Raw genomic sequence first — 13,604 nt, 5'->3', positions numbered from 1 at the left:
TTCATATCATTTGTTACTGCTGCATTGACTATCTTGTACTGGGGTCAGCTGCTTTGCTGTTCCTGTTCATGGTATCTTTCATTGTCTTTGATGCTTTTCTGTGTTCCTCATACCTATTGGTTTCCATTTGGTGACTGCATGTGGAAATAGGTGTGCTGACACCTGAAATTCATCCCTGGAGTGTAGCCAGAGTTTCATTCTGGTATAAATGAAAAGTAAGCTGTTGGATGTTAGATAAATGATATTTTTTGTAATGTCTCCATTTAATGTCTTTGTTAATGATTTCTTCTTTCTGTCTGCTATTTCAGAATGTTTTATAAATGTTGACTTTGGAAAGATATCCATAATGTTTTCTCTGTTCATTAATTAGGTCACTCTCATTTTGGCTCTGCTTCTGTTTTTTGGAATAGTATTCTGACAAATGTTCTTCATTATATCTTTACAGCTGCAGTTTGTGATGGAAAATACATGCTGACTGATTCCTCTGGGTCTTTCCACTCTATGAATTATCCAAAACCATATAATCCAAATATTGTTTGCCGATGGATTATACTGTAAGCTATTTTCCAACAGTTAAGATTTATTTGATTATGAGGTGTTGTTGTTTCCTGTACCTTATGCCATTTCTATTCTCAAATACCCCAGAATAGAAAATATATAATACATACTGGCATTTTCTCCATTGTATTTACACAGCTTTTCTTTAAAGACTTGCAGGCCTAAAACCCATAACTATACCACAAATTTTCCCACTTGTAAGGATTCCTTGGCATGATTTTGATAAATCTTGTGTGTTACATGCCTGAACAGGAACATATTTTTAAGCTCACAACAAATTATACAATTCAAAATAATGGCAAGATATCTGTTTCAAAGTGTCGCAGTACATACCAGTCTTTAGATACTGTTTTTGTATAAGACATCACTGCTATTAACAGCTGGAGTATTCAAGAATTCCCTTGTTCCTCTTTATATCCCAGGGAGAACAAAAAGGTAGCCATAGTACGTGATGAATCTCAAGTACTCACAAGTTTTAAGCTCCTAAAAATCCACATAATGGTTACCAGTTCAAAAGTTGTTGCATTGAGAGACAGTGATTCTGATCGTAGCTTTGTAATAATAGCTGTTCTTTGATTCTGAGAAGTATTAATTTGGTAGAAGAGTTTCAAAATAGATTAAGAAAATACCTTTAAAATTGAAAGAAATTGAAATTCTCATTCCCAAAGGCCCCTTTCACAATGCTATCCTTTGAGCTTGTTCAGGACTTTCATCTTCACCTTTATACTTCAGGAGAAAGTCATAGTTTTTCTTCTCTTTAATATATTAATTCCTTCTCAGCTTCAACAGTACCGTTCACCAATAATTACAGGCCACAGATGATGTTAAAATATAGTGTGTTTTATGCCTGACTCGTTTCTCAGTTCATGGTGTTACAGAATTTGAGCATAATAAATAATTTTGTCTCAAGTGAACTACTGCCTTCTGAGCTGTTAATTTTGCTTCAAAGGCTGATGTAGTGGCAAGAGGCATTGTACTGAGTAGGTATCTATATGGACTCAGTAACTGTCAAAAGCTTAGGTGCTTTTTTTTGTTGTTGTTGTTGTTTTGTTTGTTTGTTTGTTTGTTTTTACGTTTGGAAGACAGATCTTGATACACATATTGATACCATTATACCACTTCTCTGACTTGGTGAATTTTGCTTGAGCAGTTAGATGTTATCATCTGTCAATAACATGCACTAAGAGATTTGAAATTAATGATCCACAGAGAAAAAAAAAAAAAGACTGTCCAACTGAATAGCATATTCTAGATCTTAATAAAATTGAGTTCCTAGAATATACGTGACTCCAATGAGTAAAGGAGTAGTTCTACTGTTACAGATGGTTAATTCCCTATTCCATCAGTAATTTCACAAACTAAAAGTTAGCCAAATAACTAATCTTGATTAATAATATTGATTGGTATAATTTCAGTTTGCTTCTGAACTGAATGTTGTTCAAGCACACAATGAATTTACTACAATCAAAAACAAACAACAACAACAATAACAACAACAACAAAAAGATTACTGGAGAACATGGCTCTTAATTTATTTTCTTCTGATTTATTTTCCTGTTATCTTAGAGTGCCTCAAGGGTTGTCGATTAAACTGAACTTCACTTCTTTTGACACACAACAATTTGCAGACAGTCTAGATATTTTTGAAGGTATAGGACAAAACAAAACTTTAAGAGGTAAGGTTATTTTCCAGTTGATACTGGTTTTTCATTAATAATATTTGAGTGGTAAAAATAAGTGGTAAAAATTGGAAAAAAAAAAAATAAAAACTATGTGTGTATGTTTAAGTGAAAGAATGCATCTGTATACAGTTTTCCATTAGACAATTGATCTTGATATATATATTAAATACTCTTATGAAATAACCAGAAGTATGCTTACCTATATATAAAAAATCACAATATTTTTACAGGTCTTATTTGAACAACAGGTCTTATTTGAACAATCGTGATAACTTGAACAGTTCCACGGTCTTTCTGGGTTTGTGTTTCATTGGATATACACTGTCAGAAGATCCTTTAACATTGCACACAGTGAAATAAAATTAAGGCATTTAAACTGAAGCTGAAGAAGTGCTATGGTATTGCAATTTATTATATGCATGACGTTACTGCGTCTATATTCTATTCTGAAAAAATGGGATTCTCGCCATTTTTCATGACTCAGTCTGTCCAGCTGAATTCAATCACAGATGGAATGCACATACTTGGATATAAATATCTAGATAAGGAATATTTCTAACTCAGAAAGATCTTTATTGTATATTCCTATTTTTGGAAGCAGGTAGAGATTGGAAATATAGAATAGTAAAAGACACCTGAAATACAAAATGGAAATTTCACCCCTCCAGTACTGCTCTGAATATGATACATATGATTGGGATTTAAATTTCCATGTCAGAGAGTGCTTCAATAATATTCTCTGTAGGAACCATTAACTTGTGTATTTTGAAAGACTGCTGTAGGGGTGACTGGTGATACTGCAAAGAAGTAAAGACAATGTTAAACACTGTCCTTCGGTGGGTTGCCTAAAACATTCTAAGGTACATTTCCAGCAGACTCTACATTTAAGTAAATAAAACGATTTTACAGTAATTCAAAATTTCGTTAGTCCATGAAATTCCTTAAACATATATAGTAATTATGTAAGATAATAAGTGCATATAATAAAAACACTTAGTATTGTTATTCTAGAGTTTCAGCGTGCATATCTATAAACCACAAGAAATTTTGCAACATAATAAGCATGAATAAGATTATAGTTTTGAATATATTGGTATTTTATAACAAAATAAAAATATAATCACAGTGTAACATAAAAGATGTTTCTCCACTAGCTGATATCCATATTGACAGATAAGTGAGATGGGATATGCAAAATAATTATATGGCAGACGAACCGAATGGCTTCAGTGTTTCAAAGGCCTTATAGACAGGATCACAGTACAAAGGAGACAGCATTCTTTAAGACTCAAAAGACTAATCTAGTGTGTTTTTATAACAGCACTGGAGATATTAAGGCACGTGATTTTTTTTTTCTCTGACTATTTTATTCTGCTTGTTTTCAGCTTCTCTCTCAGGGTCTAATGCTGAGACAGTATACATTTTTTCTCATGAGGCTACAGCTGAGTTTATATCTGATTATTCTGAAAATTACAATGGCTTTAATGCAACGTATACTGCATTTAATGCAAATGAGCTAAACAGTAAGTGTTCTTTTTTGTTTGCTTGTTTTCTAGAATGCTTGGTGAAACTATATTTTCATTTTGATAAAATGGAGATGAACAGGGAAGCAGTATTTTCTGGCCTTAGTCTCTTAATTTGTTCCACATTGAGAAATTTCATCCTATTTTAAAGATCATATCATTGATTTCATTAGGACTGTCCACAGCCCTACAGGCCTAAATCTGATAATAGGGTAATGCCTTACAAAGACTGTGCTGTTAAAATAAAAGAGTAAAACTCTGGCGATATCAGATGGCCTTCAGATTCCTCACTATCAGTTTGTTCACTGATGAACACTGTGGGATCACCAATGTTGATCACTATTCTGTGATCTCCAGGTCATACCTGTTCTCCAGAGTTTCTGATAATCTAATTAATTGCCAAAAATAGCAGTCCCAAGTGGTAAAATTACCAAATTACCATTCAGAAAAATACCTGCTTCGGTGACTAGACATGACAAAAATATATATATATAAAATGAAATCCAGTAAATCTACAGTGACAACAAAATGCAGCAATGTGACTCATGCTCTGGTATTCTTTAGTAGCCAAGAAAAAATTTAGAGGCAGATTTGGCAAGTGAAGGCTGCTTCAGCTGCTACATTTTGAGGATATGGATGTGGCACGTGACTAGGAAAGACGTTCTGCTGAAGAAAAGATTCAGAATGCCAACAAATTATTGTCACGTGGAAATCTTTATAACGGGCTGAACTGTGATTCAAGGCTCTCTTACTTTCTCATTTTCCCACCACTTACTGGTGAAGGATCAAGAAAGAAGTTTGATGAATAAGTACAAAAGCAAGTCAAGCCACCTTCAGTGATGCATTGTTTACAGCACAAATGACACATTTATTTGAGTTGCTTAGAAGAGCAAAATGAGTCACCATGGGCTCCAGTTTCCAAAAACATTTAAAAAATGTACACTGTCACTCATTCTTATGAAATTCTGAGAAAATACTTAATGTCTTTGTCATTTTTATATACTAGAGGTTCTTATTCACAGATTATGAGAAAGTCTATTGCACTTTTGAAGATGGCTTTTGTTATTGGAGGCAAGATTCAGATGATGATTCAGACTGGGAGAGAGTTCAGGGCCCTACTTTTCCCCTTATGAGTGGTCCTGATTTTGATCATACATTTGGCAACATGTCAGGTAAGATCAAAAATAAATTGCTTGCAGATTAAAGAAAAAGATGCTTTAGTTATATCACTGTAAGCTGTGTTCTTCATAGTGGTATTATCAGGATGTAATTTTATCTGCCATAAAAATGAATCTGAACTACCGTAAAAAAGTTTATGCAACTGATTATCATCTTGTATAAATACACCAAAAGTAAAAGAAAAAACAAAGGAATATACACATTCATTGAAGTGTGAAGTATTGAGGAATTTGGACTCTATTCAAAGTGACTTATCCATTTGCCTAAGGGGAAAAAAAAAAAAGTAGTTTCTACTGAAATTACTTCTTTTTAATCCTGATCTACCACTCAAAATCTATCTATCTATCTATCTATCTATCTATCTATCTATCTATCTATCTATTTATTTATTTATTTATTTATATTAATGTAAAATTGACCTGCAATGTACATAGGGTACCTGTGACCCCAGTTACAATTGCACTGCAAGAACACTAATTATCAGCACACATGCAGAACACAAACACATGACCAACAGTTATAGCAAAGTAACTTAATTGGAAGAGCAGTCATATCATTTGTGGATTTTAATTCAACAGGTGATACTGATTAGGAATCAGATTTTGAATGTGTATGTTGAATGTTTTTCCAAGAACTTGGTTCCAAAAGTTTTTTCTTGTTCAACAGAAAAAACACAGCATCTGTCTCAGCTGATTTGTCAGTCCAATTAAAACTAGTTAAGAAAATTTGAATTTCACAATGATCATATATATTCTATGCAAGACAAATAACATATGCAGTGACAAATAACTGTAAAAAGTGCAAATTATTCTGGCAAAAGTTACTCATGGGAAAAGAAAAATATTGTTCAGTATGTTATTGCATACAAATTATTCTCTCTGAATAAATAAACATTTTCTAAATAATCTTTAGAACACTGTTTTGTCTTCCCTCTCAAGTCCTAGAGTATAAATTAAACTAAAAAAAAAAAAGTAAAATTTACTTAATAAAACTCTTGACAGTGATTTCTAGCTGTCTTGAAAATGCTAATATATTATAGATATGTTTAACTGTGCTAGATCTAAGATGACACATATAATGTTACTGTATGTAATGTTACCTTTATGTTGAATATTCAGATTTCTATTACCTGCATTTGAAGTAAAACTGCAAACTGCAATGTTAATTTGGTATGGTATTACATAGACACTGTAGTATTAGACACTGTAGTATTGTTTCACTACTCTTGAATAGCAGGAGAGTTAATACATACTTATGTATTATTATACCTCAAGACCTGAAGACTAAACCTTTGTAATACTGTAGACCTCCACTAGAAAATATTTATTTAATTTCAAATTAAGCTTGTACCTCATTTTGCTTTCTCCACAGCTGTGTTGTACAGTATTACACTTCATACCAAAATAATACAGGCAATATAATAAATATTCTGACAGTGAAAGTGCCAAAGGAAATTCATTACTGCACATTCATTACTGGACAAAATTTCCTACATTTATTCTGAATTCTCAGGATGAATGAATGAAACAAAAACAGGGACCTGTCACATTGGCTCTAAAATGAATGCCATCCTCATCTTGAAGCTAGACACCATGTATCTTTTAATGTGTGCTTCTCTAAAACAACACGGAAAAATACCATTTCAGACTTTTTTTTTTTCATGTACTCAAACTTTCTATGTGAAAAAGCTAGTTAATCTAGAAGTGTAAATAAAAGAATATAATATAGTGTGCATTACCCAATTATATTTAATGTAAATTCAATGTGTATAATATTTGCATATGTAGATATTAGGTATATAGGTTCATAAAGAGATATAATAAAATCTAAGATTACAGACAAGATTTCAATAAAGCAAGAATTTTCTTTTAGAACTTAACTATGCTTAATTTTGCTTTTCCTGTGACAAAGCATAATGGAATATCTGTAGCCTGTCCTCTGTCCTCCCATTTCTGTTTGGCAGCAAGAAGTCCAGATTCTCAGCAGGAAAAAAAAAAAAAAATTCAGAAAAGGATTAAAAGATAAACAAATAATGTCCTTTCTTGTTTATATTGCTTCCCCTTGTTAAAAAATATTAATGTAGTCACTCTCACTCCCCAACACACAGCCCGTATTATGTGGATAAAAATTATAACATGTCAGGAAATTCTACTGCAAATCTACAAGCAATGTCAAACAAGAAGACATTTTTATAAACTAACCAGAAATCACTCAGGTAAATTCCTGACATTACTGAAGAAAAGGCGGATCTCCCACTGACTTCAGAAGGGCTAGTTTCTGATTTCATGTCTAAATCTGAGGACCATCTGACAAGCTTAGAAGCTTGCTTTAATGTTCTTGACTGATCAGTATAACCCATTGTTCACTTCTATTTTGTCAGGAATCCTCCAAGTCATTAAATCTGTGCTTGATATTACTGATACCATTTTTAAACACAAAAACTTGTCCTCATCAAAAAAGGAAAAACAAACAAACAAAAAAAACAATAGTTCTACTGACTAAGATGTGCTCATTATTTTGCAGGATTTTATATTTCAACACCCATAGGATTTGGATATAGAGAAGAGAGAGTCCGGATTCAGAGTTTGCCTTTGGTCTCTTCAGATCCATCTTGTCTAAGCTTTTGGTATTGTTTTGTAACCTCTGCAGATTAAATCATTCCTAAACACATACTTTGTTTAAGAATAAAACAAAATATTTTTCTTTAATGCAAGTCAGTGTGCTAATCATACAAGCCACGTCTGTTTGGATGTTTGGATTTCCATGACCAATCTTGATTCCAGACATTTTTACTCCATTATAGATTTGTCTTGCAATTAGCTTTAGTTTCCTTTTACACTCTGCAACCAGCATTTATTTCTGTACAGAAATACATCCCTGAAATGTTTTTGTTGTGAAGCTTAACTAGGCCTACACAGAAGATACAGCAAAAGAGCAAGCAAAACTTCCAGTTTTAATTGTATAAAATGTTTCATTTTGTTTTCATGCTCACTAAAGTTTAGTTCCAATTTCATAAAACTGTTTAAAAAATAAAAAGCTTGATATTTTTTCATGAAATTTCACTGCAATATAGTAATAGAAAACATTGTTCTTGCCCCTCTAGGTATTACATGTACAGTCCTAATGTTTACCGTTTAATTGTTAGTATAAGTGATGAACAAGGTGTAGAAAAGATAATTTTCGAGAAAGAAGGAAACTATGGAAACTACTGGAATTACGGACAAGTAACTTTAAATGAAACATCTGATTTTAAGGTTTGTTAAACTATTAGTCTTTCATATAATTATTTTAGTTTAATTGACATCAAAGTTTTATTCTAATGATTCACAGCTTTAAATTTATTTGTATAAGTATTTTGTTTGGCTTGTATTTCTATGCTAGTTTTCATTGATGCAAAAGCACTGCCAGAAAGGTGCATTTACCATCTGATAAAGTGAATACATCTCTGACTGGGGTGCATCACATTTCCAGGAAATGTGTGTTATGAGATCTCAAGAAGAGAATTATACTTAATTTTAATAGTTTACTTACACATACTATATACTTACACTTAATAATTGAAACTCATCAAGATTTATGCCAGCACAAATTCCTTGGTAGCAGGATTGCCTTAAATATTAAAACACATTAACTAGCCATCAGATGATAAATTGCAGTTGTACATGGAGATATGCCATTAGATCAGAAGGGCTGGACAGATAAGTGATACAGAATGTTGTGTGTTAAAAATTACATGTATTTATATAAAAAAGTAAAATTCTTGAATAATTTTAAATTATGTTCATCATTTATAAGAAATTCCTGCATTCCTAAGAATGATCTGTTCAGTTTGCATAGCTTTTGTGTTCCAGGAAGTCCTGTCTCATCCCTGATGCTCTCCTCTGAGTATAGCACCAGTGTAGATTACAGTGGAAATAAGAACATTTGAGAAAGAAGACTAAATGTTTCGGTATAGGAGGCTGGAAGATGTTTCATTAAGTTATAACATTCTATTTTATTTTTTTTTAAATGAATTTCAGGTTATCATTGATGCCATTAAAAAGAATGGTGCAAGTGATATTGCCTTGGATGATATTGGCCTGACAAAGGGAAAATGTAACGAAAGTAATTATGTAGAACCAACTGCATTTCCAGTTATTACTACTCCTTCAGGTCCCAGTAAGTAAATACTACTGTTGATTGTCATTCCCTATTATTGTGTTTGGTTTTGAGTGATTCAAGATTTGCAATAAAATTCATTCAGCTTTATGAAATTACCTCCTCAGAAGTATAAAATTAACTTCAGGATGATATGTTAGGGATCATATTCCCTGTCCATGGCTTCATTCATAGCAAAAGTACTGGTAGTTTCACATTTTAAGCTTCCTGTACATTGTCTTCCAAAACCTGAAGAGTGAAAGAGAAGTTGTGGTCATTTAACAATGATGGGCAGCTAAACTCTATCACACTGCTCTCACACTTTGTCACCTCAAAAAAAAAAAATAAAAAATGCAGGGGGAAGGGGACGGGGGAGAAAATACAATGAAAAAAAGAAAAAAGAAAAAAAAAAGGGAGGGTGCTCATGGGTTGAGCTAAGGACAGTTTAATTACACTAAAAGAAAAAGGTAAAGGAAACGCAGAAGCAAAGAGAGAAAACAATTATTTTCTGTTTCCCATCAGCAAGCTATGTTCTGCTACGAACTGTGAAATTGGTCCTAAATATGTGTAGCAGTTTTTTAGAGAGGTCAAACATTTTCATAATGAGAGCCCACTCTTCTCTTTCCCCTTTCTCATGTTTTATTGCTGATTGTGACATCACATGCTGTGGAATATACCTTTGGTCAGTTTAGGTCAGCTGCCATAGTGATGTCCCCTCCCCACTACTTGCCCACCCCAATCTTTGGGGAGGGTTGGAGGGAGTCTGAAGGCTGTGCCAGCTCTGTTCATAAATAGATAAAAATGGTGTGATACCAGTGTTGTTCCATCCACAAGTGCAGAGCGGAGCACTATATTGGTTGCTGTGGGGAAATTTACTTTCCCGTCTGGGAAAATATTGGGTCTAGACCCAGTACATAAGTAAAGAATTCATAATTTGTTTCTAAAATCTGTTATTAGTAAATTAGTAAAAGCCTCCAGGAATCCAGTAAAGAGGACAGAGTTAAAAAGAGGAGGAGGATTATAACTTCTATATTTAAAATTAGAAACAATACAGGAGTGGGATAAGAGAGTTAGCAAAAACACATAATAATTGAGACATCAGATGTCTCAATAGTTATATGTTCACTGAGCTCTGAGAATACATACACAATGAAAAATCTCATATTTAGGGGAATGAAACAATAATAGTGTCAGAATGGTTTTAAGAATGGAGCAAAATCTGTATGAATGCCAGATACCCAAAATGGAAGTATTATCTGGAACAAGGCTCAAAATGAATGAGTTATTTTCAAAATGTATTTGGCCATATTGTTTTCCATACTATATCTGATTACATTCAAAAAGAAAAATAGAACAATATTTGCTCTGAAAAAAATCTGAATAGGAAAACAAAAAAGATGGAGTTAGCAGTTCTAGTGTGTGAGGAGATGAGCTGCCACCTCCAGTCCTTTTTCATGGGGTCTGAGTAAACACACCTTGGAAGTTAACTTCAGGCAAATGATTAGTGGCATAAAGTCTCTGTAGTAAGTAGTAGCTGAGTTCTGCTGTTGAAACACCAAAGCTTTCAAACTGTAGATCTTGACCCAAAGTATTGTGAGAAAATTTAAACATTCAAAAAATGAAGTGGTCACGTGCTGTATAAATCTGTATAAAATGAATTAGGGAGAATCTGTGTTATCCTTCAATATGATACAAAAGTACAGGCTAGGCAGCTCCTGTGTAAAAACGGACTTGGTTGCACTCTTACCTCATTGAGGCATGATACATATATGCTGTCTGCAACCTGCTGAAAAATGTGGATATTATCAATCATCTTCAAAGAAGTCTGATATTACTTTGATGGATATGGTGCAAGTTTACTAACACTGACAGTTTCACTACAAATGTCACATCTATAAACAAGAGATGAAAGATTTTACATTGAGCTCATTTCCTTTGCTAGACCTAGAGCTTCAGTGAGAGGCATTTGCATCATTCACAGTGCCACAGAAGCTCATTGAAAAGTCTGAATTTTTTTGTCAGGGCATGGGGTAGGGGAGCTGGATTTGTTTTTGTCATTTACACAAGACTGTCAGCTTACACTTTCATCTAAAGTAAGGATTGCTTTAATCTTCTTATTCATTCATAACTTGTCTATTAACACAAATCACAGTGTGGAAATTGCAGTGTATATTCCATCCTTTAGATGTGTATGTTAATATAAAGTAAGGTTTTGGTCAAAGCCAGAGTGATTTTTTGTTTGTTTGTTTGTTTGTTTTTCTGTAAAGATCATATATCATTGTCTACAGTGTTGAGAAAAACCTTCATTATCCTTCATGAAATGACTGAGGTTATTGGTGGTGATTGTTTTTTTTGGTTCTCTAATGAGCATCTGGAATACAATCCAGAATTACTCCGTATAAATTTATCTTTAAAGATTACAAGAAATTTTAAAAATATTTTTCCATGAACAAAATCAATTGCTTTCCGTGCTTTTCCATGCAAGACAAAAAAGAACAGATCATTACTGATATCTTACATGTAGCCAACACCAAATCAGATTTCATCATAAGTTGCTGAAGTTCAGCCATTAAGAAATTTGGTTTTGCTCTGCTAATGTCATAAGATGAATCTGGCTAAGAATTCTTTGTCCATGTTTGCAATAGTTCTGTGCCTATTTCTATGTGCATTAATAACAAAGCCAATGTAAGTTTTATTTGTTGTTAATGGAACTTACAGAAGTTAGTTGTCACTGTAACCCATATATCTGAAATGTAATACACTTTTTAGTGATATTGTGTTATTTTAAACAGTTCCTTTGCCTTTCAGAGAGTTGAATCTATCTCGACAGGTTTGATTTAGAAAATAAATAAATAAAATAAAACAAAGCAAAATAAAATGAAATAAAATAAAATAAAAATAAAAATAAAATAAAATAAAATAAAATAAAATAAAATAAAATAAAATAAAATAGGCTGTAATGAGAAAGTTCAAATCTTTCTTGTATTTAGTGGAACTTGCTCCCAGTAGAATTCAATGGACAACCTCAGTAAGACTTGTATATAAAGAAGTCCTTATACTAGAGACTCACAGTGTAAAATTCTGACAGACATACCAAAATACAAAATGTAAACCAATAGGGGGGTAATGTTTAACCAAATACTACGTTGACAAAATCATGCTTAATTAAAGGAATAAAACAAGAAAAACAAATGGTAGAATTATTCTATCTTTACTTCTGTTTCTTGGAAATTGAAATAATATAATAAATAATAATAATAATAATAATGGAAATAAGAGCAGTGTTTTTTTCTGAAACAAGTATTTGAGAGCAACAGAAGTGGTAAAACAGATTTCTTTCCAATGGTACAGCTGAAGTAACATAAATAACATTTCTTAACATATAGTAAAATTTGGGGATATGAAGCTGATATATTCTGGATGTAAACCACCTTTATGTACTATATATTGAAAGAGAGTATTGAGTATATACAGCACAGTTAATTGTGTGTGTGAGAGAGTGTGTATATGTGTGCATATGCATATCTAAATTACCTTCTTTTATATAAAATGTTATGTTTATATATCTGAGCGCAAGTACATGTTTAGGATATTTTTTTATTGGAGCTGTTGTTTTGGGGAAAGAACAAATGGCTACTTTTACTATTTAAAAAGATTTAACTAAAAGCTTTTTGACTCCTGATGAATTCAAAATGACAGTATAAGTTCTTAAAATACTCACATTGAGTATTTTGCTCACGTTGAGACCCATTTTTCTAAAAACATTGCATAATAGGAAAATTATGAATCTCACTGTAGTCAGTCTTTTGATGTTCTGTTTCAGAATATATACAAGCTTTTGTACATTGTTTTGCTGTCATTAGAGTAAAAAGTCATATTTATCAAGGCAGACATTTTAAGTGCCAATTTTGTTGTTGTCATATATCTAGATAGCTATTAAGATGTCTTTTCAGGCCAAGCATCGAAGATGTCATCTGGCTTTTCAATATAGACTTAAACTGAAAATTAAAAAAATTGAAGTCTTAAATTTTTGAAAGCATTGACCCTTTCACAATTCTCTCATTAAATATACAAATACTAGGTGTTCTAGTTAGTGTTTCCTAGCTCATTAACAATATATAACATCACTTTATAGATGTATTCGCACACAGTTCTGATGCCTTCACATACTGCATTAGAGTATGTTTGGAAAAGTCTGAGTACCTGATCAGACCTCTTTAGTGTTTTTCTAAGTTCCCTCCTTTCAAAATCTGCAGCTCATCTCCATGAATTTATATTCTGAAATTGTACTGGAAATTTTTATTCCATTTATCCTTATAGAAGTTCAAAGATTTCTCACATCAACAATATCACCTTTCCCTGAAGGGGGAGAATAGTAGATAAGTTAGTAGACATACTTGTTTTGAAATATATGGGTTTCAAACCTCCTTGCATAAAAGCTTAATTTGAAAGTCTTATATTCAATTGATGAGTTAAACAATAGTTATTGCAATAATAACAATAGTGTGTTTTTTTTTTAATACAT

At 32.4% G+C, this 13,604-nt stretch overlaps 1 protein-coding gene across 1 annotated transcript in view; it reads left to right on the top strand.

The window, feature by feature from the left end:
* The window catches only part of TMPRSS15 (transmembrane serine protease 15), a 54,597-nt gene that overhangs the window by 19,265 nt on the left and 21,728 nt on the right, over positions 1-13,604 (top strand). Inside the window, exons 11-17 of the mRNA XM_013099923.5 lie at positions 446-554; positions 2,125-2,234; positions 3,626-3,763; positions 4,786-4,935; positions 7,466-7,568; positions 8,046-8,196; positions 8,962-9,100. Coding sequence (XP_012955377.2) covers positions 446-554; positions 2,125-2,234; positions 3,626-3,763; positions 4,786-4,935; positions 7,466-7,568; positions 8,046-8,196; positions 8,962-9,100 — 900 coding nt within the window. The remainder of the gene's footprint in view (positions 1-445; positions 555-2,124; positions 2,235-3,625; positions 3,764-4,785; positions 4,936-7,465; positions 7,569-8,045; positions 8,197-8,961; positions 9,101-13,604) is intronic.

Source organism: Anas platyrhynchos, chromosome 1 (genome assembly GCF_047663525.1).
Source record: "Anas platyrhynchos isolate ZD024472 breed Pekin duck chromosome 1, IASCAAS_PekinDuck_T2T, whole genome shotgun sequence".
NCBI classification, from domain to species: Eukaryota; Metazoa; Chordata; class Aves; order Anseriformes; family Anatidae; genus Anas; species Anas platyrhynchos.
This window is presented reverse-complemented; position numbering and strand designations above follow the sequence as displayed.